This window comes from Crocuta crocuta, unplaced genomic scaffold, assembly GCF_008692635.1.
Source record: "Crocuta crocuta isolate KB4526 unplaced genomic scaffold, BGI_CrCroc_1.0 scaffold13, whole genome shotgun sequence".
NCBI lineage: Eukaryota > Metazoa > Chordata > Mammalia > Carnivora > Hyaenidae > Crocuta > Crocuta crocuta.
In genome coordinates this window covers 339,663-364,467 of record NW_027530007.1, presented here as the reverse complement: position 1 = coordinate 364,467, position 24,805 = coordinate 339,663, and the positions used below count along the sequence as shown (strand labels likewise).

The 24,805-nt window shown below is 45.7% G+C and overlaps 1 protein-coding gene across 4 annotated transcripts in view; it reads left to right on the top strand.

The window, feature by feature from the left end:
• The window catches only part of VPS13D (vacuolar protein sorting 13 homolog D), a 251,706-nt gene that overhangs the window by 5,606 nt on the left and 221,295 nt on the right, over positions 1-24,805 (top strand). For all 4 annotated transcript variants that reach the window (XM_077763779.1, XM_077763778.1, XM_077763781.1 and 1 more), the window contains exons 2-17: positions 1,021-1,098; positions 4,150-4,340; positions 4,439-4,519; positions 7,748-7,864; positions 10,287-10,391; positions 12,502-12,672; positions 13,108-13,208; positions 14,062-14,230; positions 16,164-16,265; positions 16,427-16,628; positions 17,568-17,741; positions 18,835-18,965; positions 19,792-19,867; positions 20,286-20,456; positions 21,461-21,591; positions 23,187-23,319. In XM_077763779.1, the coding sequence (XP_077619905.1) occupies positions 1,021-1,098; positions 4,150-4,340; positions 4,439-4,519; positions 7,748-7,864; positions 10,287-10,391; positions 12,502-12,672; positions 13,108-13,208; positions 14,062-14,230; positions 16,164-16,265; positions 16,427-16,628; positions 17,568-17,741; positions 18,835-18,965; positions 19,792-19,867; positions 20,286-20,456; positions 21,461-21,591; positions 23,187-23,319 (2,133 nt within the window). The remainder of the gene's footprint in view (positions 1-1,020; positions 1,099-4,149; positions 4,341-4,438; positions 4,520-7,747; positions 7,865-10,286; positions 10,392-12,501; positions 12,673-13,107; positions 13,209-14,061; positions 14,231-16,163; positions 16,266-16,426; positions 16,629-17,567; positions 17,742-18,834; positions 18,966-19,791; positions 19,868-20,285; positions 20,457-21,460; positions 21,592-23,186; positions 23,320-24,805) is intronic.

Sequence of the window (24,805 nt, the reverse complement as noted above, 5' to 3'; positions counted from 1 at the left end):
TCGTACCAGTTAATGGTTGCTGGGTGGTTGTCCTCTGTATTCCCTGTTCTCAGCAAGGGCCTGAGGTCGCACAGACAGTTCTGTAGGGTGATACCGTCTCTGCCCTGTAGGCTGGGACCCTGCCTTCTCTTTTAACATTGCCTGGGGCCAGCTCAGTGCCTACTACAGACTGAAGAGGTCAGCGTGGACGCATGCCTTCCACCCCCGGGAGAGCAAGGGATCAGCCGCTCCCTCTTGACTGGGCCTCGGCTTCAGAGACATCTTGTACCTCCAGGTTTAAGTCCTGTAAAGCTGGGTCTGCAAAGGGCCTTCGGCAGTGGTTTGTTCTTTGCTTCTGACGGGTAATTAAGCCTGCAGGTGGAGATACGGAGGACAACATGCAGAGCTGCTCTCTCCAGAAGGGAGCCTGCAATTCCTTTTGATGACCAACTGTGTTTAACTCGGGGCCGCTCAGATGTGGTGTGCAGTATACCCATTTGTTGGGGTGGGGGGTGGGGAAGGTTTGCAGGAGCGTGTTAAAAATCACACATTTCTGGGTTTTAATCCCAGAGATGTCTGGGCAGGGGGCCCAGGAGCCTGCATGTCTTCCCAGGTGATTCAGATGTTAATGGTTCTCTGATGAACGTGCCTCTAAACTCGGGGTCTGCAACCTAGCCAGCTGGCCAAGTCCAAACTGAGAATGGCTTTTATATTTTTAAAGGCTTGTGAAACAAAACAAAACAGAGAATATACAACAGATACCATAAAGCTTGAGATATTTACTATCTGGCTTATTAGAAAAAAAGAAAAAGATCCCAGGCTAAACCCTTCATCTGCAGGGAGGCTTCGGCTGTCAGAGGGGGATGGTCAGGAAATGGGTGCAGATATAGTGCACACATAGGCTGGTCTGGTGCTACTCCTGGCTTTTTATAGCTGGGTGGAGGTGTAAAACTTTCCCTCTAACCTGCAATGATTTGCACACAGTAGGCTCCTGCTGCATTTGCTGGGCGAACCCTTTATGATGTTGTTTTTGTTTCTTAGGTGCTGTTGAGTTGGAAAACTTGCCATTGAAGAAAGATGCCTTGAAAGAGCTGGAATTACCGTTTGAAGTCAAAGCGGGTATGCGGACCTCTAGAGCGGAGGGAGGCAGTTTTGAGTCTTAGACTGCTTGGCATATGAAGACTGAGAGCCCTTGAGTTTGGCTCTGCTTGAGCAGGAAGAGGCAGGATAGGAAGTATAGACTGCAGATCAGTCCTAAAGGGTGGCCTTGTCTGTCAGGATGACCTTGGATGGTGGTTGGGAGGTCAGGTGTTCCCCAGGCCCATTGAGTCAGAATTGGCAGGGGAGTGTCACTGAAGCTGCATTTAAAAAAAAAAAAATTTTTTTAATGTTTTATTTATTTCTGAGAGAGAGACAGCGTGAGGGTCAGAGAGAGAGGGAGACACAGAATCCGAAACAGGCTCCAGGCTCTGAGCTGGCTGTCAGCACAGAGCTCAATGCGGGGCTTGAACCCACGAACCATGAGATCATAACCTGAGCCAAAGCCAGACGCTTAACTGACTGAACCACCCAGGCAACCCTGAAGCTACCTTTTTAATAAGCACCCCAGGTGATTCTTATGTTTCTGGAAGAACTTCTGTTCTAGATGCAGGGAGTTCTTATTTTTGGAAGATTCTTTATATTACTGAGAGACAGTTTACTGAATGGAAGGCGGGCTCTGGAACAGTGTGCTTGGGTGTATAGTCCATGTCTGCCATTCTCTGGCTGCATGACCTTGTGGAAGTTCCTTCACCACTCTGTGCGCCTCTCAGTCTTCAAGATGAGACAATGATCGTTGTACCTACATCAGAGAGTTGTGGAGAAGAACACAGGAGTTAATGCGTTAAAATTACTCAGAACAGTGCCTGGCGTACTCAACAGATTTTTTTTGCAGTTATTATGGGAGTCCTGCAGTTACTAGGTTTGGTAAGGAAACAAGAGTGGTCATGGAGTAAAAATGTTACTTCTTAGGGCACCTGACTGGCTCATTTGGAGCGTGTGACTCTTGATCTTGGGGTTGTGAGTTTGAGCCTTACAGCAGGTATAGAGATTACTTAAAAATAAAGTCTTATTTATTTGTTTATTTTGGGAGAGAGAAGGAGAGGAGCAGAGAAAGAGAGAGAATTACAAGTAGGCTCTGCACTGTCAGCATGGAGTGTGACGTGGGTCTCGAACCCATGCATTGTGAGATCATGATCTGAGCTGAAACCAAGAACCGGATGCTCAACTGATTGAGCCACCCAGGTATGCCTTAAAAATAAAATCTTAAAAACAAAACAAAACACAACAACATTCTTTGTTAAATGACCGTGTATAAAATTAGTCCCTGTTCAGACACCCCTCATCATTCAATAATAGCCGGTTGATGTCATTCTTTTCCTTATTTTTGGATCCTTCTATTAAAATTCAGGCACAACACAGATCAGTTGCTAGGTGAAATAGGATAGAAATCTTGCAAATGACTTAGACTTTCTTGAGGTCAGTTCAAGTGATGGGTGAACTGCCAGAGTCATAAGGCTAAGGCCCTTATGACTATTAGAACCTGGAAGACACTCAGGGATGATGATACTGTGGGTGTTTCCAAAAGAGTTGTTATCTGAATATCAGAAGGATTCAGAGAGGCTCTTGGAGGAAATTGGTGACGTTTTCTCTTATTTTTTGCAAAAATGATCCTGTTTGTACTTGTTCTGCAAAAATTAAGTGCAATGTAACAGAAGTTATCTTTTGCTTGTCATCTATCAAGTATGCCTCTTCCCCCAGTTAATTTAGGTTAAAATTGCAACTGCACGCTATAATCATTGTTAAACTCTGTGGTGAAGATTGGTATATGGTTTCAGTTAAAATATTAACCATTAAATACACAGAACTTACTGTCGGGGCGCCTGGCTGGTTCAGTCAGTAGAGCATGTGACTCTTGATCTTGGGGTCGTGAGTTCAAGCCCCATGTTGGGTGTGGAGCCTACTTAAAAAAAATACCAGAGCCCCCAGTAAAGCCCACCCCCCCAAAAAAACAAAACAAAAACTTACTTTCATTTTTCTAGATGCAATCCAAATTAAAATGTTTTTCATTATTTGTTGTCACATTTCTTAAGTTGTTACTGGATTACACAATCACTTGGTGTTCATGATATTCTTTTATCTTTAACAAATCAATCCTACTTGAATTCTAGATCTTAGAGGGAAATATCACTCTCTGATAATATCTGTTTTTCTCAGAGATAGGATATTAGTTGGACCGTGTGGATCTTTGAGAGAGCCATTAGGACAGTTTAGATAATATTTTTTTAAGTTTATTTATTTATTTTGAGAGAGAGAGAGATAGTGCAGGAAGGGCAGAGAGAGAATCCCAAGCAGGCTCCACACCACCAGCACAGAGCCCAACGCAGGGCTCCAACTCACCTGAGCCGAAACCAAGAGTCGGACACAACCGACTGAGCCCCCTGGCGCCCCTAGTTCAGATATTCTTACGCACTGTTCCTTAGTGGCGACTTGCCTTTTACTAATTGTCTTTAAAGAAGGCCTGTATCCTAGGAAGCTCGGCTAGAATTGGTGGGACCTTGGAAGTCCTGTCACGGTCCTAGCAGGCCATTTAGCTTCGCATCAGCCCGGGTTTTCCTGAAGGATCAGAATTTATTCTCACCAGAGTGCCACTGCAGGGTCGCCCACGCTGCAGTCGGTGTGGTGGAGACCGGACGTACCGTAAGCCCAGCAGCTCCTGAGAAGTGCTTCTTATCCAGCCAGCTAATAATGAACAAGAAATGAGTTCCGTGCTCACGGGCTTGTGCAGGTGCTGTGGGGAGAGAGACACCCCAAGGTAGTTTAAGATGTAGTTTCTCTGGGGGAAGAGGCACTTAGCAGAGGAGAGGTGTGGTGTTCAATAGGGTCGCAAGTCACACTGCACCTTTTCCATCTTCTAGTTTATTGGGCCCCGTTCTCACATTGGGCCCCGTTCTCACAGATGTCAGCATACTGGCTTGTGTCTCCCGTGTACGAGAACCTGCTGCCAGGTGTCTTAGATGAAAAAGTACATGGTAAAAGTGCTAATACTTCTTCAGAGAAGGACAAGACTACAGAAGACTAGAAAGAACTAACCCTGGGTATTGGCATTTGACGAGACTTTCCTTTTCCCAGGCTTGATTGGGAAGGTAACTCTTCAGATTCCCTTTTATCGCCCCCACGTGGACCCTTGGGTGATCTCCATCTCCAGCCTTCATTTAATCGGAGCCCCTGAAAAACTAGAGGATTTCGATGATGAGAAGGAGAAGCTCTTGGAGACGGAGCGCAAGAAGGCGCTTCTTCAAGCCTTGGAGGACAGATGGAAGGCAAGGCACATCCCCCTCGAGCACCAGACTAGCTGCGGTGAGGCGCACCACAGGAGCAGAGCGTGGCATTCAGCTAACCCCGGCTCTTTCCTTTCTAGAATGAACGCCAGCGGAAGGGGGAATCCTACTGGTATTCGGTCACTGCCTCAGTGGTTACAAGAATTGTAGAGAATATCGAAGTAAGTCCTACTGACTTTTATGAAGTATGAACACGACAGGGACTTCTCAAGCCTACGTGTGTTTCACTCCTTAGAACCTGGTTTCTCGTGGGTCTAACCGATGCAGGGTGTGTGGAGCCAGGCTTGCTGCTCAGGTGTGCCCTTTTACAGGCAGCGCCAGAGGGAGAACCTGAAAAGCAAGTCTCCAGCCCTGGGCAGACACAGATTTTTCTCACTCCGGCTCATGCCAGTAGGAGTTTCATTTTCACTCACCTTGCACTTCACTTTGTTCTTGGGTGTTGGGCTCTTCCTTGCTACAGGATGTATCTCCTAAGGAGCCGGGTCACCTGAACCTTCATAACTGATTTGTTCAGGGCAAATCACTTAACCTCTCTGGTCTCCGTGTCTTCATCTGTACAATGAGAGAAGTCGAATGTGTGGTTTTTAGCAAGTGATGTAGTGAATTGCGAACAGCCCACTGGGGTGTTTCCTCTCTCGCTGACGTGTCTGGTGGCAGGTTGATGAGTTACGGTGCTTGGGCTGCTGGCCACATTTTCTGCTTGAATTACAGTTTGGTTTTGTTTCAAAAACGAGATCAGGGTCCATGCTGATTTTCATGAATGGCTAAGTGTGAGCCTGTATCTATTACTACATCCGGGGTTTTCTTGTGTTGCCAAGGTGACACAGGTCAAAATGGTTTCAGGGTACACCACTTCCCCCTGAAATGCAGTCTGAGGTTGTTGGTTTCATAACGTCAGAACATTGACAAAGAGGTTGGTACATTTGAGGTGAGTGCTTTGAATTGTTTCAGGCAGTTGTATTTTTAAATTGTTTTAGCTTTCATTAATTTTAAATAAGTCCTCATTTTTATTTTTAATAATAGCTTTATTGAGATTTAGTTAACATCCCATAAAGTTCATACTTTAAATTTTTTTTGATATTTATTTTTGAGAGACAGCGGACAAGCAGGGAAGGGGCAGAGAGAGAGAGAGAGGGAGGAAGACACAGAATCCAAAGCAAGCTCCAAGCTCTGAGATGTCAGCATAGAGCCCAATGCGGGGCTTGAACTCACGAACCGTGTGAGGTCATGACCCCAGCTGAAGTTGGACGCTTAACTGACTGAGCCACCCAGGCGGCCCATGAAGTTCCTACTTTTAACATGTGCCCTCTGGTGCTTTTTAGTGTATTTACAAAGTGCCTAGATTACCACTCTCTAATTCCAGAACAGTTTCATGACCCCAAAAAGAAACTCCATACCCACTTAGTAGCTACTCCCATTTTTTTTCTCCCTCTAGCCCCCTGCAACCGCTGATCTACCTTCTTTATGGAAACTGCCTGGTTTGGATATTTCATATCCATGGATCGTACACCACGTGGCCTTTTGTGTCCGGCTTCTTACACTTAGCATAATACTTTCAAGGTTCACGCATGTTGTGGCATTTACCAGTACTTTATTCCTTTTTAAGACTGAATAAAGTATTCCCGGGTATGGATTGTCAACGATAAAGTTGGGTGTTAGTTAAAGCAGTGAAAACAGATTTTATTCAGTAACTCCTGACAGAAGTGGTGAGAGCAGAGCTCTGGTCCAGTTTGCACAGAGATGATGGGGCCTTTTAAAGGGAGAGCGAGGTGGGATCTGTGTTGGGGAGGGCTCAGGTGAGCAATTACAGGGTCAGTGTCAATGTGATAAGGGCAGTTGTATCTGCTGGCTGGGCTTCTGTGCCCCCACAGAGACTGCGACACAGGGCCTGTCCTTGCCGATGATTACATTTCAGGGGAACCGCTTTCATGTCCTTGATGGTAGGAGATAGAAATACATCTCCTAGGGAGAGAGGAAGGGTTCCCAATTGTAAGCCCTTTTGGGTCAGTGCTATTAAGAAAGGGAGGTCAGGGACCTATTGTCAGGCGTTGCCTGGAACAAACAGCCCTGAGCTTTTCCAGACAGGAACTCAGAAGGAGGCCGGAATGTCCCAGGGACGCAGCTTTAGCTGGTAGAAACCTCCTTAAAGTGCAGGAATTCAAATGGAGTATTCATACCGAGGGTTTTTGCGGTGTTCAGGCTTTACTATATTTTGTTTGTCTGCTTGTCAGTCAATGGACATTTGGGTGGTTTCCACTTTTTAGCTATTATAAATAATGCTGGTATAAACATTTGTGTAGATGGTTTGGTGTGCGTATGTGTTTTCAGTTTTCTTAAGCATATACTTAGTAGAATTGTCGAGTCATATGGTAGCTCCATGTTTAATTTTTTGAGGAACTTACAAACTGTTTTCCAAAGAGGCTGTGCTATTTTACAATTTCACCAGGAATGAATGAACATTTTAATTTCTCAGCATCCTCCTCAATCCTTGTTATTGACTGTCTTTTGATAATAACCATACTAATGGGTATGAAGTGATACCTCACTGTGGTTTTGACTTGCATTTCCTTAATGGCTAATGTTGAACATCTTTCCATGTGCTTATGGCTGCTTGAATATCTTTTTTTTTTTTTTTTTGAGAAATGTCTATTCAGATCCCTTTTCCATTTAAAAAACTGTGTTTTTTAAAAAGTTTTTTTAATTATTAAAAAACCTCTAAATTTTATTTTCTTGAGAAAGAGAGAGTGTGTGCAGGGGAGAGAGGCAGAGGGGGAGAGAGACAGAATACTAAGCAGGCTCCATGTTCAGTGCAGAGCTGGACGTGGGACTTGATCCCATGACTGTGGGATCATGACCTGGACCCAGATCAGGAGTTGAATGCTCAGTTGACTGAGCCATTCAGGTGCCTCGCTTTATTTGTTTACTGTTGAGTTGCAGGACTACCTTATATATTTTGGATTCTAGTCCCTTAGTAGATGTGTGATTAGCAAATATTTTCTCTCATCCTGTGGGTTGTTTTTTTCACTTTCTGTTAACGATTTTTAATTCACCGAAGCAGAGTGCCTTCTCTGTAGCCCGTCTGCAGGGGCAAGGGGAAGTAAGTGCGAAGTGTATGTGCCCTCCTGAGCCCGCACGTGTTCCTGAGTCTAGGAGTGGGGAGCCAGGGCAAGATTAAGGTATGTAAGACAGGGCAGGCCAGTTATCTAGATCCAATGGTATTTCTTTGAATGTTTCTTTCAGGAGTCTTCTGGAATGGTGAATGTGCTGTAAATGTTTGTATAAACTGCCTGCTGTAGTTGATTTAAATGCTCAAGGGTGGTTGGACGTCTCCCTGGAGACTACCTGTAGCACGTGTCAAAATGTGTTTTCCTTTCTTCTCCCCCTTGCAGTTAAAAATTCAAGATGTCCATTTGCGCTTTGAAGATGGCATCACCAATCCGTCCCATCCTTTTGCGTTTGGCATCTGTATTAAGAATGTGTCCATGCAGAATGCTGTGAACGAGCCTGTGAGTATGAACTGTGCCTGCTAACCAGGGAGAAAGCCCTGGTTATGGGGAACTTGGGGCTCTGCCTTTGTCGTTCCGTGTTATGTAAAGGAGGCTGCATTCTTCCTCACCAAGTTCTTGGGCGGCTGTGCATGCCTCTTGTCTGTGCCAACGGATTAAGTTACCGAGACAGGAAAATGGCTGATTTTCTCTGACCTTTAGTTATTTCGCTCATCCGTTCCACGCTGGTGTGGCCCCTTTGATTTTGTGCCGGAAGAAGCTGAGGTCTCACGCCTCGTAAACTCGTTCTGTGTCACAGACTCGGCCACCCCCTGGGAGTGGGTGTTGATACCTTGCACATCTTGAACTCCACTCTCCACTTCCTTCTGGCCCCTGGTTCACAGGCTTTACCTGCAGGACACCTCTGTGGTGGTCTAGGCTTGTCACCACCCAAATTATCCCATTATGTTCCACTGGCCCATTTTGTTTCCCTGAAACCAGCTTTTCCCCTTTATTCTCTAACCTGTTATGGAATGTTAAAACAAATAAAACTAACCCCTTTTGAGCCCTTTTATATGCCAGGCACCGTTTTTAGTGCTTCACGTGATTAACCTCATTGGATTTCCAGTGCTCTCTGCCACCACTGTCAGCTGCACACAACCGAAGACGCTAAGGCACATAGCGATAGGAGTGGAAGAGCCACGTCCAGAAGCCACGTGGGCCAGCTGCAGAGTGGGGGCTTTGCAAACTGTGGACTGGAGGGCAGAGTTCCCGACTTCCTGTTATTTGTCCGTAAAGAATTAGCGGATCACTGCCGTACCCGTTATCTACATATGTCCACAGCTGCTTTTGTGCTTCAGTGGGCAGGGCTGAGTTACAGCCAAAAGTCTGTGGTCCACGAAGGCTTCTTCATATTTACTCTCCTGCCTTTGCCGAAGTTTGCCATCCCTGCTCCAGAGCGTGTGTTCTTAGCCGCTGTCCTGATCTCTGGAAGCCCGGGCTCCTCCTCTCGCTTCTTATTCCTCAACTTCTGTATCCATCTGCTCATGACATCCTGCCAGTTTTCCTTGCAAAATGTCTCAGATACGTTCCTTCCTCTCATCCTCACGGCTGCTGTCTAACCTCAGGATCCTGTAAACTTTGGTCCAGGCTAATAAAATATCCTGTCCCGTGACCCTCTTCTGTCCTGGGCCCTTGCTTGTTTCTAAACCAGTGCTTCCCAGTCTCTTCCACATCATGGCCCTCACAGAAAAAAGATAATATGTGTACAGGCTGCTGGTGCAGATGCATGTGGCTGCTTGAGGCTGCAGGTGGTTAGCCAGATATTTCTAAAATGTAACTGGAGCCTCTAAACTTGCTCTTTTCTTGATCCTCTCCTGACTCTCTTTCTCTAGCACATCAAAGAGGGAAGCTGTGCTCTGCGGCGTTGCCAGAGTTCTGTTTCTGAAATGCACCTGAGCCCAGTGCACGCCTGCCTCAAAACCTCCATGGCTCTGTGGCTCCTCACGTGTGAAGTCTAAACTCTTTAGTGCGGCATCAGCTTCCTTTCCTAGTGTGCTCGTTTTCTAGGGCTGCCTTAACAAATGGCCAGGAACAAAATAGCTTATAATGACAGAAACTTACTCTCTATAGTCCTGGAGGCCTGAGGTCCAGAATCAGGGTGTTTGCAGGGTCGGTCCCGTCTGGAGGCTCTGTGGGAGAAACTGCCCTGCGTGCTTCTGATGGTTCCCTCGGCGTTCCGTGGCTTATGGACGCGTCACTCCGTCCCTGCCTTCTTCGCGTGGTCTTCCTCCCCCGTGTGTCTGCCTTCTCTTCTCAGGAGGACAACAGTCCTTACGTTAGGGCCCACTCTCATCTGGCGTGGCCTCATTTTAATTTGATTACGTTGGTAAGGACCTTGTTTCCAAATAACGTCCCATTCACAGGTTCCAGGAGGACATGAATTTTGGGGGGCAGGGAAACCTCTTAACCCAGCACACCTGGTATTGTCAGCACTTACCGCCCCACTCCACGTGTGTTCGTGCCTGTGTCCGTGTGCTGCCCGCACATTGTCCCCACCCTCTGAAGATATCAGGCCTTTTGTACGCCGGGCCCTGCCCTCTGACACGTGTCCTCATCCTTGCCTTCTGCACCACCCTGTTCTGGAAACATACCCATCTTTTGATGCTCATTCACCCGGTGACATTTCTGCTTTTCTTTCCTCAGAGTATCTTCTCTGTTCTTCTGCTTCCATCTGCTTGATTAATACCGTGGCCTGATTGTATCCTAGTTAGCTAGGTTCTGAGCACTGTAAGAGCAAAACTCGTGTTTTAATTCAGTTTGTATCCCCGACACCTTGCCCATTGCGTGGCGCATATGCTTCCTCAGAAGTGGTTTGTTGAATAGATGCATGGAGTTTGTGAATGAAGAGAGTCATCTTATTTTCTTCCCTGTTTCACCCCAGGTACAGAAGTTAATGCGGAAGAAGCAACTAGATGTGGCAGAGTTTAGCATCTATTGGGATGTCGATTGCACTTTATTGGGGGATTTGCCTCAGGTGGAGTTACAGGTACGCTTCTGGCAGAAGGCTTTATTGGAACAGAGCACTGGAGTGCGGGGTCCCTGCCACGTTGCTGTTTGTTCCCTTTGGCTCTGGTCCCCATCCCATCCTGCTCTTCCTCCTTCCGCATCCGTGCTCAAGTGGGTTTGCTTGAGGTACTTGGTATGCATGTGATTCTGCACAATAAGCAGTATGTTTTGGGTATGTTTCACATTTATATTGCACTGTAGATTTCTTTTTTCCACTTAATGCTGTGTTTTTAAGATCGATCAAGATTGCTGTTTCTATTTCTAGTTCATTGCTTCTGACCACTGCACAGTATTCCACGGTATGCATCTTACATGTTATAGGTATTTCTTAAAACCATCACAAACTTGACCTCCAGATTTTTATTTTATTNAGCGAAAGTCGGACGCTTAACCGACTAAGCCACCCAGGCGCCCCTGTTATTATTATTTTTTAAAGTTTGAGAGAGAATAAAAGAGAGTGAGTGGGCTGGGGAGGGGCAAAGAGAGAATCCCAAGCAGGCTATGTGCTGCCAGAGCAGAGCCTAATGTGGGCCTTGATCCCATGAACCTTGACATGATCTGGGCTGACAGTTATACATTCAACCCAGGCACCCCTTGACAGTCAAGTTTTAAGTGAACAAAGCACCAGATCTGATTTTTAAAAAAAAAGTTTTTTTAAATGTTTATTTTTGAGAGAGAGAGACAGAGTGTGAGCAGAAGAGGGACAGAGAGAGAGAGGGAGACACAGAATCCGAGGTAGACTTCAGGCTCTGAGCTGTCAGCACAGAGCCCGATGTAGGGCTCGACCCCATGAGCCGCGAGATCATGACCTGAGCTGAAGTCAGAGGCTTACCTGACTAAGCCACCCAGGCAGCCCAGCACCAGATCTGATTCTTAAAAAAGAGCTTTCTTATTATATAAATCTTGAAACTTGACCTTTGGTAATAAGAAATATGGGGCGCCTGGGTGGCTCAGTCGGTTAAGTGTCCGACTTTGGCTCAGGTCATGATCTCGCGGCTCATGGGGTCGAGCCCTACATCGGGCTCTGTGCTGACAGCTCAGAGCCTGGAGCCTGTTTCAGATTCTGTGTCTCCTTCTCTCTCTGCCCCTCCCCCACTCGTGCTCTGTCTCTCTCTGTCTCAAAAATAAATAAAACCAAGAAAAAAAGAAATACTTAGAAGGTCATTAAAATCATGGGACATAAAGTATTGCTGTTTGTGAAGGACAGAAAAAATTCTGAGTTTAATCTTTGGTAAAGGAATTGTAGGTGGTTTAAGTGGAACGGAGAAAAAGGACTGATGATTTCCTCTCACCCAGGATTTTCTTTGGGTTGCATGCTGTTGTACAGAATGGCTTGGTTTTGCCAATTCAATTAAATAAGTACTGTGTATCTGTACAGTAGAACCATTTGCAGCTATAAAAAATAAGAGCAAAGATCTTTACGACGACTATGGAATAGTCTCGAAGAGTTCACGTTAAGTTTACAAAACTGAGGTAAAACAGCTTACATACCATTTGTATGAGAATGGTTAAAAAACCAGAAAATCATTGAGTTCTCTGAACATACACAGAATGCCTCTGGGAGACACATACAATAACACTGGTGTTATTGGTAGCCTCTGGGGAGAGCGATTGGGTAGCTGGTGGATGGATTCGGAAGGAGATATGTCACTGTTTTTGGCCTTTCAGTTTTGAACCATGTGAATGTTTTCCCTATTCAGAAATACAGATAAATTTTTAAAAAAATGCTAGAGAGCTTTATGGGGCCCCTGGGAGGTCAGTCGGTTAAGTATCAGACTCTTGATTTTGGCCCAGGTCATGATCTCAAGGTTTGTGAGTTTGAGCCTTGTGTTCTGTGAGCATGGAGCCTGCTTGGGATTCTCTGTCCTCCTCTCTCTCTGCCCCTCCCCTGCGCGCTCTCTCTCTCTTTCTCTCTCTCTCTCTCAAAATAAATAAATAAACTTTAAGAAAAATGCTAGAAGGCTTTAGAGTCCCTGTTTTGTCCTGATTTTGGATTCTGAGGTAATATCCCCTAGATTAGATAACATACCAGCATGTAACTTGATCCTGACAACATTTGCTGTAATGACAGATGTTCTTGTCACATCCAGGAGGCCATGGACAGGAGCATGGAGAGTCGCGATCATCACTACATCCTGGAACCTGTGTGCACCTCTGCTCTTTTGAAGAGAAACTGCTCCAAAGAACCTCTGAGGTCACGACACACCCCCCGTATCGAATGTGACATTCATCTGGAGACCATCCCCTTGAAACTGTCTCAGGTACTCGCTTTCTTCACAGTGGGTTTTGTTTTCCCTGTTTGGACCGGTAACTGGGGGCGAAGGAAGTGCTTTGATAGAAGGGTCTCGGTACTTCATAGACCTTGGTGGGACAGGAAGTGCACACGAGTCCATAGCCATCTTCTGGGGTGCCAGCCACCGCCGTGGGTTACAGGTTGGATTGAGCTGCTCTCAGGTTAGTTTTGATTTTGCTTTGAAGCTCTGAGCCAAGAGTCCAAGTGACAGTAAATCTAAATACTTCGCTGTTCACGGTCAGAGACAAGTGCCACTTGATGTGGGTATGTCGTCTCCAGTGTGCACTGGATTGCAGTTCAGCTGCTTGACCAATATGCATTGTTCTTGGTAGAGAGATGTCCTAACTGAGTAAACGAAGCACTTGTGTTTTAACCTACTTCTGTCTTAACCTCCCACGAAAAGCTGCAATACCGGCAAATCATGGAATTCCTCAAGGAGCTGGAACGGAAGGAGAGGCAGGTGAAGTTCCGAAAATGGAAACCCAAAGTGGCTGTATCGGAGAAGTAAGGGCTTGTAAATTACATGTTGTATGTGACATGCATTTTATAACGTTTCTTTGTTCCCGTACATAGATCAGAAGTATGTTTCAGTGTTTCTTAAACATGACTGGAGCTAAAAATACAGTCGAGTTTTCTGGCCATTACAGTGCCATTTCTGTTGTTGATCTGTGCTGGTGTTCTTATCATACTTGTACTTGGTGTTGTGGGTTTACTCTCAGATGGAGCACAGTGGAGTTAAGATCCTCTCCGTCTCGCTTAGCAAGTAGGCTGGTGTTGCTCGGGTGGGGTCTGACTGTGTGGGGAACACATAGTAGTGATCTTTGAACCTTCCTCCCTCTGTTCTCCCGTGTTGTTAGGGGAGCATTACGAAGTGCACTTTCTAACTTCTGTAGCAGAAAGGAGTCTTTTCCTGTTGCAGTGATAAATCTGACCAGTCCAATATAGTAAAACTTTTAAAATATCCCATGTATTTCCATGTCTTCCCTGAAGCGTCCCGTATAAAGTCTTTAGTATCCAAATCCTTGCTTAAGATGGTCTTTACCTTGAAGTCACCGGTTGGTTATCTGTCAGTGGATGGGACTTACATTGTGGGTAATTCAGACCAATCCACCATATATTATAATTGATCTGTGGATTCAGAACCTATTCTTTGATGATCTTTGTCAGCAGGTGTACTTTCCCCACATGCTGGCTTTGGCCTAATGTTAAAATGAGCTGGAGGCATAAAGTGCCGGCTGAAAAGAGAACAGAGGTCTCAGAAGAGGAAGGAATAGGATGATGTGGATTGCCCTGGGTTGATGACATTTTAGTTGCTTTTATTGTCAGAAGGGATTAACATTGTTATGAAACATCTCAGCTGCCGAGAATGGTGGTATTTCGCTTTGAATGCTAACCTGAATGAGATCAGAGAGGAGAGGAAGCGCTGTACCTGGGACTTCTTGTTACACCGCGCCCGTGACGCTGTGTCTTACACCGACAAATACTTCAGCAAGCTGAAAGGAGGCTTGCTACCTGCGGACGACAAGGTGAGGGGGCTGTTGTCCTGCGTGTCATGTCTTCATTCTGAGGATAAAAATTTTTCTCAAAGGCTGACGAGAATGGAATCTGTGAAGAAATAGTCCCTGGTAAACGACCATAATTTTATATTTTATTTATTTCTCAAAGGGGGAGAGAGAGACAGCGTGAGCAGGGGAGGGTCAGAGAGAGGGGGGAGATACAGAGTCTGAAACAGGCTCCAGGCTCTGAGCTGTCACCACAGAGCCCAACGCGGGGCTCGAACCCACAAACCGCGAGATCATGACCTGAGCTGAGCCACCCAGGCGCCCCACGACCATAATTTTAGAGGGTAGCGTTGGTTTTACCAGACAAGAACTTCCTGGACAGCCTCAGCCTCGCCTTGGCCAGAAGCATCCTCCACCTTCTGCTGCTGGAGAGAGCCAGACCACGGTGGGGGGATGGATAAAGGTGGCCGTGGTCCTGCCACACTCTGGTGTCTCTCCCCTCTTCCCCTGGCTGCCTGTGTAGGGCCCAGAGAGATTTTCATCTCATCACCTGTGTCTCTTCAAAGCCTGGCCCTCGTCAGTATTCTTTCCTTCCAGAGTCTCTGATTAGTTCCTGTAGACTTTGGCCTACAATTTCCCTGATCCCAGGTGACTTGATTATTGACCTTGGGGTTTTAGCGGTAGAGGCTAGGTGGAGGCGGTGAAGTAGAAGATGAAGGCAAGGTCACTGTAGGGCTGGACACCCTTAGAACCTCTGTTCTTGGAGTCCTGGCGTGGGACTCCACTCCTGCTTTAGTCTGTCTACCTCTGTCTCCCTGGGGAAGGGAGCAGGGATTGTTCTGTTCTGCGATTTGTCTCGGTTTTATGAGCAGGAGTTTTTGCGATAGCAGTTTAGATGGTGTCCGGTATTTGGGCGCAGGTGCTATGTCTTAACTGTTTCTTTGGGAACCACTTCCAAGTTTCCCTTCAGCACCCATCTCAGTCAGCTCGGACTGTTATCACTGAGGGGCAGCCATGTGTCTCACAGTTCTAGAGGCTGAGAAGTCCAAGATCAAGGTGCCAGTACGGTTGGGTTCTGGCAAGGGTCTTTGAGACTTGCAGACAGCTGCCTTCTCACCATGTGCTCATGTAGCCTTCCCTTGGTGGAGAGAGATCTGTCTTCCTCTTCTTTTAAGGGCACGAAGCCGAATTACCTCACCTTCAAATCCCATCACACTGGGGGGTTATGTCTTCAACATTTGAATTTTGGGGGTCGCAAACATTCAGTGCATAACAGCAACCCAGTGTATGGTCAGCGGCAGTGCTGAGTCGCTAGGTATCTCGGGGTCTCCTGCCGGCTCCCCAGGGCATGACCCACTCTGTTAATGCCTTTTGCACTGGTGTCCGGCATGGATACTGACATAAGAGCCTTATGGAAAGGGTGGAATAAACCAGACATTTTGTTTGGGATGGTTTTCTTCAAGGCATAGGCAAAGACCCAGCGGGAGAGAGAAGTATAAACTCATGGTGAGGTGAACACATAATCTCTTTCTTCTTTTTTTTTTAAATGTTTATTTATTTATTTTGAGGGAGAGAGAGAGAGAGAAGGGGAGAAAGAGCCCGATGTCAGTGCAGAGCCCGATGTAGGGCTCGAACTCAGTAACCCTGAAATCATGACCTGAGCCAAAATCAAGAGTTAGACGCTCAACTGACTGACCCACGCAGGTGCCCCCAGTTACTCATTTTCAGCCAAGCACTGTCCTCTGCTCCTTCTGTAGTTGCTGTTAGTCCCCAGAGACCAAGTAAAATCAGTTGAGTTGTGTGGAGAAGCTAGAACTAGTTATCTTCATTGCTCCTTGGCCTTTAGTGGGAATGTTGGGGCCCAGACAGATTCCCTCAGGTACGTGTGGTTGGTGAAGGTACCCCATCTCTCTGGGGCTATCAGACCTGTTTTGTTTTTTGTTTTAACCCGAACCAGGAGGAAATGTGTCGGATTGAAGAGGAGCAGAGCTTTGAGGAGTTGAAGATTTTGCGCGAACTGGTTCATGAGCGATTTCATAAGCAAGAAGAGCTGGCAGAGGTAAGAAATCCTCCGTGGGACAATGTGCTCATACCCGACGCGCTCAGAGTGCTTCCGTTTCCACGTGCTGTGCTTCTCTGAGGGCGAAGAGTAGTCAGGGACACACGACCACTTGTTTCTGTCTTTGGGGACTCACATCTGCTCATTTCTGGTTGACACAGAGCCTACGAGAGCCTCAATTTGATTCTCCAGGCGACTCTCCCGGGGACCCAGAGCCCAGCGGAGGCAGCTGGATGCTGCAGTACCTTCAGTCCTGGTTTCCTGGCTGGGGAGGCTGGTACGGGCAGCAGAGCCCTGAGGGCAGAGTGGTCGAGGGTCTTTCAGCAGAGCCGCATGAACAGTGGACCCCCGAGGACATCCTAGGTAAGGGGGAGCGGGCCCGCCCCGCCCTGGCCGGTTGTGAAGGGAGACACTTGGTTCACCAGAATTTGTCTGTTACTTGTGCAGACGCAGGCCTATGGTATTTTTCAAATTAAAAAAGTAGACATTTGGGGCCCCTGGGTGGCTCAGTTGGTTAAGCATCTGACTTTGAGGTCACTGTCTCGAGGTCCGTGTGTTGGAACCCCGGGTCGGGCTCTGTGCTGACAGCTCAGAGCCTGGAGCCTGGTTACGATTCTGTGTCTCCCTCTGCCCTCCCTCCCTCTCTCTCAAGAAATAAACATTAAACAAAAAAAGTAAATATTTGTAAGATGGTTTGTGTCGTGTTCCCAGATTCACATGGAGGAAGTTTTGAGAAATACATCATTTGCAACTTCATTACTCAATTTGAATAATTAGCACAGTTTCAGATAGATCTGAGCGGCCATGATTGTAAGAGAACTGATCAAGTTCAAAAGGTTTAAGCTCTGAGTATCTGTCCGAAGCCGCTCTTTAGACCCAGGATGTCTGTTTTGGTAGTCGTAGATGGTTATTTAGGTTCAAATGAACTAAAATTAAAAGAAAAGAATTCTTTTCTGTTGCAAGCCACGTTAGTCACAGTGCTCCAAGGCACTTGTGGTTGGTGGCCCCTGTGCTGGACGGTGCAAGATGTAGGACATATCACTGTGTTGGGCAGTGCTGCTAATGTTGTACTTTGTCATGAGTCTTACCATCCTTCCTCGTTTGGGAATAAGGTGATAAGATCTCTTATAAAATAGTTAGGGTCGTTTTACATTAGGAATGAATGAAACAGTCATACTTTGGAGTTCTTCCCTAAAAAGGGGGAAGATAGTTAAATAATGTCATTGTAATTTGGTAGCGCGCCTGGTGGTGCCTTTTTAATTTTCCTGTTTTTCCCTAAAGTCTTTTCTTCCTCGCGCTCAGGCACTGAGGAGTTTTTTGATCCCACGGCTGACGCCTCCTGTGTGAACACGTATACGAAACGGGACCATGTCTTTGCCAGACTGAACTTGCAGCTACAGCGGGGCACCGTGACCTTGCTGCACCAGGAGCCGGGCGCCCTGCAGGAGAGTGCCTTCATGCAGCTCGAGTTTTCAGGTGCTGCCCCTGGAGAGCCGCCTGATGCTCTTTCTCTGCCCTGGCATCAGGGTCCACGGGAGTCCCATTATTCATGGTAGTTATGTTCTAGAAAGTTGCCATGAGCACTGAATGGTTGACTGCTGAGTCATTGCTGCTAGGGAGCGTACAGGCAGGGCAAGGCGCCTGCCAGCCTCTGGTCAGAACAGTCCCCATGGGTCGGTACAGAACCTTGTTTCGTGTGCATCTGTGTTTAAACCAGCTTATTTAATATGTATTGTTGAGTCATTAATATTGACCTCACGGCCAGCGGCTCCGTCACTTGGGCCTGAGTGAAGCCCATCTACCGTAAGGCACGGTGAAATTTTAAATGGTGAAATTACCAACAGAAAGCACAGAAATGCAAAAAACTTGGCACTGAAATTACCACGAGAGGAGCTTTCTTGTGTGGCCTGAACCAAGCCGAGCCAGGAAGGCAGAGCGGTGCTGCCTGGCTGGGCCTGGGCTGGGAGCAGTCACGTCAGTGGACTTGGGCTTCGTTCTGCTCCACACATGTCCTCAGAGCACAGCCAGGGTAATCTCAGGTTATGAATAAATTTCAGTGACTAGGTGAGTTCACAGAACTGGAACCTGCGAATAATGAGGATTGACCACGTCTGACGTGAATGTGATTTTGAATTAAAGGTGTATAAATGTGCAGATGATGGTTTTTCACATCTCACACATATTCTTGTTTTGGTCCATAAGATAGCCACTTAGTGAAGTGAAGGTAACTGATCCCCCCCCCCCCAAAAAAAAAAGGCAGTTTCTTTGACTTTATAATCTCAAGAGCCGAGATTTCATAAACATAGTGTGAACCAGCAGATTGCTTGAAGTTCATTGTAACAGTCTCTGTTTAGACTTCATTCTGTTAGGAAACTTCTAATATTCTTTATATGTTCGTATACAGAGATTTATATGCACCTGTTGATGTATAGATAGGCTTTTTTTTCTGTTTTCAGGGAAAAAGACTTAATGATATGTAATTGTTCTCTGCAAAATATTGTATCTCATACTTGTAAAGTGCTTCCGGTGATCATGGAGTAGTATCAACTGTGACATTTATTTTTTGTAGATGTGAAACTACTAGCAGAATCTCTCCCTCGAAGGAACTCCTCCTTGCTGTCAGTCCGGCTGGGTGGACTGTTTCTTCGAGACCTGGCCACAGAAGGAACCGTGTTTCCCCTTCTGGTGTTCCCTAATTCAGTAGGTACCGCGGTGGGATGGCGGCCTCATCCAGGCGGTGGTGGACCGTGGGCTGTGTCTGGCCAGCAATAAGTAATGTTAACTCGCTTCCTTTGGTCATCTTGAGAATGGTGGGCTGATGGAAAACAAACGAATTGAGTAAGCTGTTTGGATTTGTCAGAGAACAAATATTGGAGGGATTTATGCCAGCGCCTTCCTCCTCTCTGTTGTAACAGCCATAGAATAGTTTGCTCTGTTTTGGAAGCAATTGCCATAAGCCCCACTATTTTCTGCATCACAAAGTCAACGTTTACATCTCCTCCGTCTGGAATTCATTTTCATGCCTCTGACCGTTGGTCACTGATGGGAAGTCTCCTCTTTTCCAGAGTTCCAAGAGAACCACTTCAAGTTTTCTCTACATGTGTGATTTTGTATATTCAGTATACTCTTTTGATTAGTTCTTTGATCTTGCTAAGTTGGCAAAGATACATCACAGTAATTGATTTTTTAGCCACTTGCTCTGTCTGTGATTTTTTTCAAGGGGTGATTATAGAGAGGCAGGAGTGCAGAGTGAAAGTCTAAGAAAGCTGTGTACCTATTTCCTACTCATTGAGCATCATTCATTCAACGCGCTGACTGCAGAGTAGCAGGCTGGCCATTTCAGGCTGGTAAAAGGCACAGACCTGGGAGATCAGGTTGCACGTCCTCAGTACCCTGATGTCAGATGAGTTTGGATTTGGCTGTGCTCAGCGAGAGTGATGTCAGAGGGCAGAACTCCAGCAAGTGTGTGCATGGCGAGTCGTCCCCGCTCACCTGACATTTATGCATTTTGTGTATGTTTTAATAGCAAAAAGAAGTTGGCAGAGTCTCACAGTCTTTTGGTCTCCAGACAACATCTGCAGACAGAAGTGATCAGAACCCTGGTAATTTGTCATCTGTTCTTAAAACTAATCTTTAAAACCACGGTGATTATGGACCGGTAGTCTTGGTCAGTCGTAAGAGGGAGCGTGTCCTGTTTTCTCCCAGTGGTTTGTTGTGTGGACCTGTGTTCGTCTTGGAGACCACGTTCTCTGTTAACCCGTGTGTGACCAGAGTAAGCTCGCGGGGCTTCCGGGGCCTGGGGTTCCATAATGGGAGTGATTGCAGAAGCCCAGTCTTGAGGATTCTTGTTGAAAGTTAGAGTCCATCCGTATTAGGGTCTCTGTTTTGTAAAATTTTCATGAGAGCCAGTTGGAAAATCATTTAGAAAATGTCTTTTTCCCAGAATTCCTTACAGGTTATTGAGAACAAGGTGATTGTTTTTGCTGTGTTCCATTTTCTTTCTCTGGTTTTTCCCTTTAGTTGCGGACCCAGATGACCCAGTGTTTGAGATGCTGTATGAGAGAAATCCAGTGCACAGCCATTTTGAGAGGCGGCTCAATGTCAGCACGAGGCCCTTGAACATCATATACAATCCCCAGGCTATTAAAAAAGTAGCAGACTTTTTCTACAAGGGAAAGGTTCATACCTCAGGTTAACTCTTTTGTTTGTTTGATCTTCTGTTACTTTCTAAAGACACCTTTCTTGTCATTTTTAGTGCTGCAGATAAGGGTTATTATACATTGAAGTGACCTGGTAGTGGTGGAAAAGGCTTGGAGAGCAAATGGATGGGATTGTCCTTAGTTATGGAAGCAAAAGTAGATGTCCTTGGAAAGTCACTTTTCAAAAGGAATCAGTATCCTTAAATATTTTTTTTTCTTTGCTTCCATTTAGCATATTTTTAAAAATGCTTTCCATTCCATTAGGACACTGGTTTCCTTGGCTACCCAGGACATTTTAGGCCAGCGAATTGAGGAGGAATGCTCAAGAACTTCCTTCTAGATGGCAGGATCAGCAGTCTGTGTCACCTGCTCGGTGCAGCATTAAATACTGAGCAATTTGTCTGCGCACCGTTCTTTATCATCACTGCTTTATTCATGCCTCCATTTGTTTCCAATAGAGATTTGAGGTCGTAGGAACAGAGAAAGCACTTTTGTTGACAGGGAAGTGGATAAAACCATAGTCTTTTCTTAAGTGTATCCCCTCTGCCTCCTTACAACAATGGAGCTGTTTTAGTTTTGGGTCCAGTTTTTGAGTCTTCATGTAAACAACAGCCATTAATGTCTCGGCCTTATTACTCTGGCACTGAAAGAATTTAGAAGACATTTCCTCCTGAGTTAAATTTTCTCTTTTAATGTAATGTTATGCTCTTAAGATTTAGAATAGTCTGGAATCGTTCAGAAAATGGTTTAAGGAATTCTAGTAACCAAGGTGTCCTTTCCTTATGTACTGCCTTTCCCCCTGGGGCCATGTCCCCGTGTTTGCCCCATTTCTGTTGCCCTATGTGGGGCCGGGGCAGGTGGGAGTAAGGAGCGGCCATCATGCAGATGGGTTGTTAGCCTTGCTGGAAATCCTTGGTGAGAACAGACATTGCAGCTGTCTTTTCCCACCCAGCCGTTTGAAAATTCTCACTCTGCTGTGTATCTCTAATCTTGCAGGGTTTGGTTATCAGTCTGAACTTGAGCTGAGAGTGGCAGAAACTGCCCGAAGACAGTATAACAGACTGAAGATGCAGACCAAGGCGGAAATCCGACAAACCCTCGATCGTCTGCTAGTGGGTGATTTCATCGTAAGTGGGGCAGGAGAAGGGGAAGGCACCCTTTCCGTCAAGTTCTTTTTCAGTCGAGTTTCGACCACAATGATTAAGTTAACTGAAAAGATGAAATCCTTTTTGGCTAGTAAAAAATAAAATCTCCTGGCTTTTACAGTCAGGGTTTCATGAATGAAAACAAGTGCCTGGGACCAGATCATGTTTCTTCCTTGTATCTGTCTTGGACCACTCTTAAGACTTGTTGGTGTTCCATTTTCTAGACCTGATATGTATCAGTGTTTCACAGAAGAGCAGCCCCCTTCACATACTGTTTTTTTAAGTTTATTTATTTTTGAAAGAGAGAGCGAGCGCAGCGGGGGAGGGTCAGAGAGAGGGAGAGACAGAATCCCAAGCAGGCTCCACGCTGTCAGCAGCAGAGGCTGACGTGGGGCTCAAACCCACAAACCTCAAGAGCTGAGATCAAGAGTTAGACACGTAACCGACTGAGCCTCCCCGGTGTCCCACCCCTTCACTTACTAGTATCAGTAGGAAACAACTGCACTGATGGCCCGGTTTTCATTCCAGGCTGTGATAGTCACTTTGTGATGCTAAGGAGACCAGGAGAACTGAGAGACACCTTAACGAAACACCTTAACTATCCGGCAGAACTCAGTTCCTGGCCGGGTGGCAGGGAGGCACACTGCTCCGATGCCGCAAGAGATGGGGCTGGTAGAGCCTGGCTCCCTCAGGCATGCTGGGCCTCTGTCCGCGGAAGGGACAGCAGAAGGGTCCCACGTCAGCCANGTGTGTGTGTGTGTGTGTGTGTGTGTGTGTGTGTGTGTGTGTGTCTTTCAGCATAAATGCAGTAATTAGCATCCATTAGTTCTCTTAGTCAAGGAGGGTTCTTTTTAAAAACATGTAAATTAGCTTTTACTACATACAAAATATTTGAGGCTGATTTCGGTTGCAGGGAAGAACAGTGAATAAACTCATGACTTGCTTTGTTTTTAATATTTATTTATTTGTTTTAAAGTTGATTCATTCATTGTGAGAGTGAGCAGGGGAGGGGCAGAATAAGAGGGAGAGAGAGAGAGAATCCCAAACAGGCTCCACCCTGTCAGCACAGAGCCCGATATGGGCTTGAACCCATGAACCATGAGATCATGACCTGAGCTAAAGCACTTAACCAACTGAGCCACCCTTTTTTCTCCCACAAACATTAAATGTTTGCTTGTGATAATGTCTCACCTTAAGCATTTGGATCTCCTTTTGTCTTGTTTGTTTTTTAAGTTTGAGAGAGAGTGAGCACATGAGGGACAGGCAGAGGGAGAGAGGAAGAGAGAGAATCCCAAATGGGTTCCGTGCTATCAGTGCACTTCAGCAGGGTTTGAACTCACCAACTGTGAGATCATGACCTGAGCTGAAGTCAAGAGTCATTTAACTGACTGAGCCACCCAGGAGCCCCTGGATCTACTTTTGTTTTAAACTTTTTGCTCTAATACCATGGACCTTTAAGTTGCTCCGTAACCCTGGGTGTGGCTTTCAGAAAGTCTTGAGCCCCAGCTGATAAATTCTGTTCAGTTTTCGTAATTGCAATTATAAGTTATTTATTTTAGTTTATTTTACTTCTGCAGGAGGAGAGTAAAAGGTGGACTGTGCGACTAGATATTTCGGCCCCTCAGGTGATATTTCCTGACGATTTCAAATTCAAGAATCCCGTGTTAGTTGTTGTGGATCTAGGGAGAATGCTGTTGACAAATTCCCAAGGTATGTGTGAACGTGAAGTGATGAAAACAAAGCCTTGTCTGGATTGATCTGTTGGTGCTTAACCAAGTAAAGGTTTAAAAAGGCCTCTTATGACATTTTAGTTTTTCTTTAATGTTTTTTATTTCTGAGAGAGAGAGAGAGGGAGGGTCAGAGAGAGAGGGAGACACAGAATCCGAAGCAGGCTCCAGGCTCTGAGCTAGCTGTCAGCACAGAGCCCGACGTGGGGCTCGAACCCACAAACTGTGAGATCATGACCTGAGCCGAAGTCAGATGCTTAACCGACTGAGCCACCCAGGCGCCCCTTCTTATGACATTTTAACTCCAGAGTTCACTTGGAGTACTTTTTTTGATAATGGCTGTGTTGGGATACATTTTAAGATGGACAGTGCAGTTGTTATTGGGATATTGACAGAGTCGTGCACTTGACTACTTTATCTAATCCTGGAACGTTTTCATCCTCCTGTGAAGAAATTACAGACCCATCCATCAGGTGTCACTCTGTATTACCCCCGTCCCAGGCCCTGCCAGCCATTAACCTTTCTATCTGTGGATTCGACTCCTCTGAATATTTCATATGAATGCACTCATGCAGTATGTGGCCTTTTATGTCTAACTTTTTCCACTGAGCCTACTGTCACCAAGATTTATCTATGTTAAAGATTCTACCTCATTCCTATTTGTGGCTGAATAATATTCCTTTGTGTGAATATACCACATTTCATTTATGCACTCATCAGTTGGTGGACATTTGGGTTGTTTCTGCTGTGGACATTCATATATAGGCTTTTGTATATGAATGATATGTATATGAATGATACGTATGATTCATATTTGTGTATGTATTGAAAGTACACATATTTTCAATCTCTTGGGTGTACTTCAGAGTGGAATTGCTGGGTCACATGGTAACCTTTATGTTTAACATTTTGAGGAACTGCCTCACTGTTTTCCAAAAGGGTGGCCCCATTTTACTATCTTACCAGCAGGGTCTGAGGGTTTTGATTTGTCTACATCCTTGCCGACACTCATTACTTGTCTTTTGGATTATAGCCCATTTTTTATGAGTGTGAAGTAGTATCCCATTGTGGTTTTTATTTGTATTTCTTATGTCACGTTTTGTATTTTATTTTATTTTTTAACGTTTACTTATTTTGAGTGAGAGCGAGAGTGAGTGCATGAGCAGGGTAGGGCAGAGAGAGAGAGGAAGAGAGAGAATCCCAAGCAGGCTCTGTGTAGTCAGCGGAAAGCCCAACTCAGGGCTCAGTCTTCGGAACCGTGAGATCATGACCTGAGCTGAAATCAAGAGTCAGATGCTTAACTGACTGAGCCATCCAGGTGCCCTTCACATTTTGTATTTTAAGAAACACCATTTCTCAGTACTTTATTTCCAGAGTGGAGATTTAATCTATTTAGGGATGTCAGGGACATATATAAAAAGAGACTCCTGGGAGGTTATTTCATTACTGTTATTAGATCCAAAACAGTA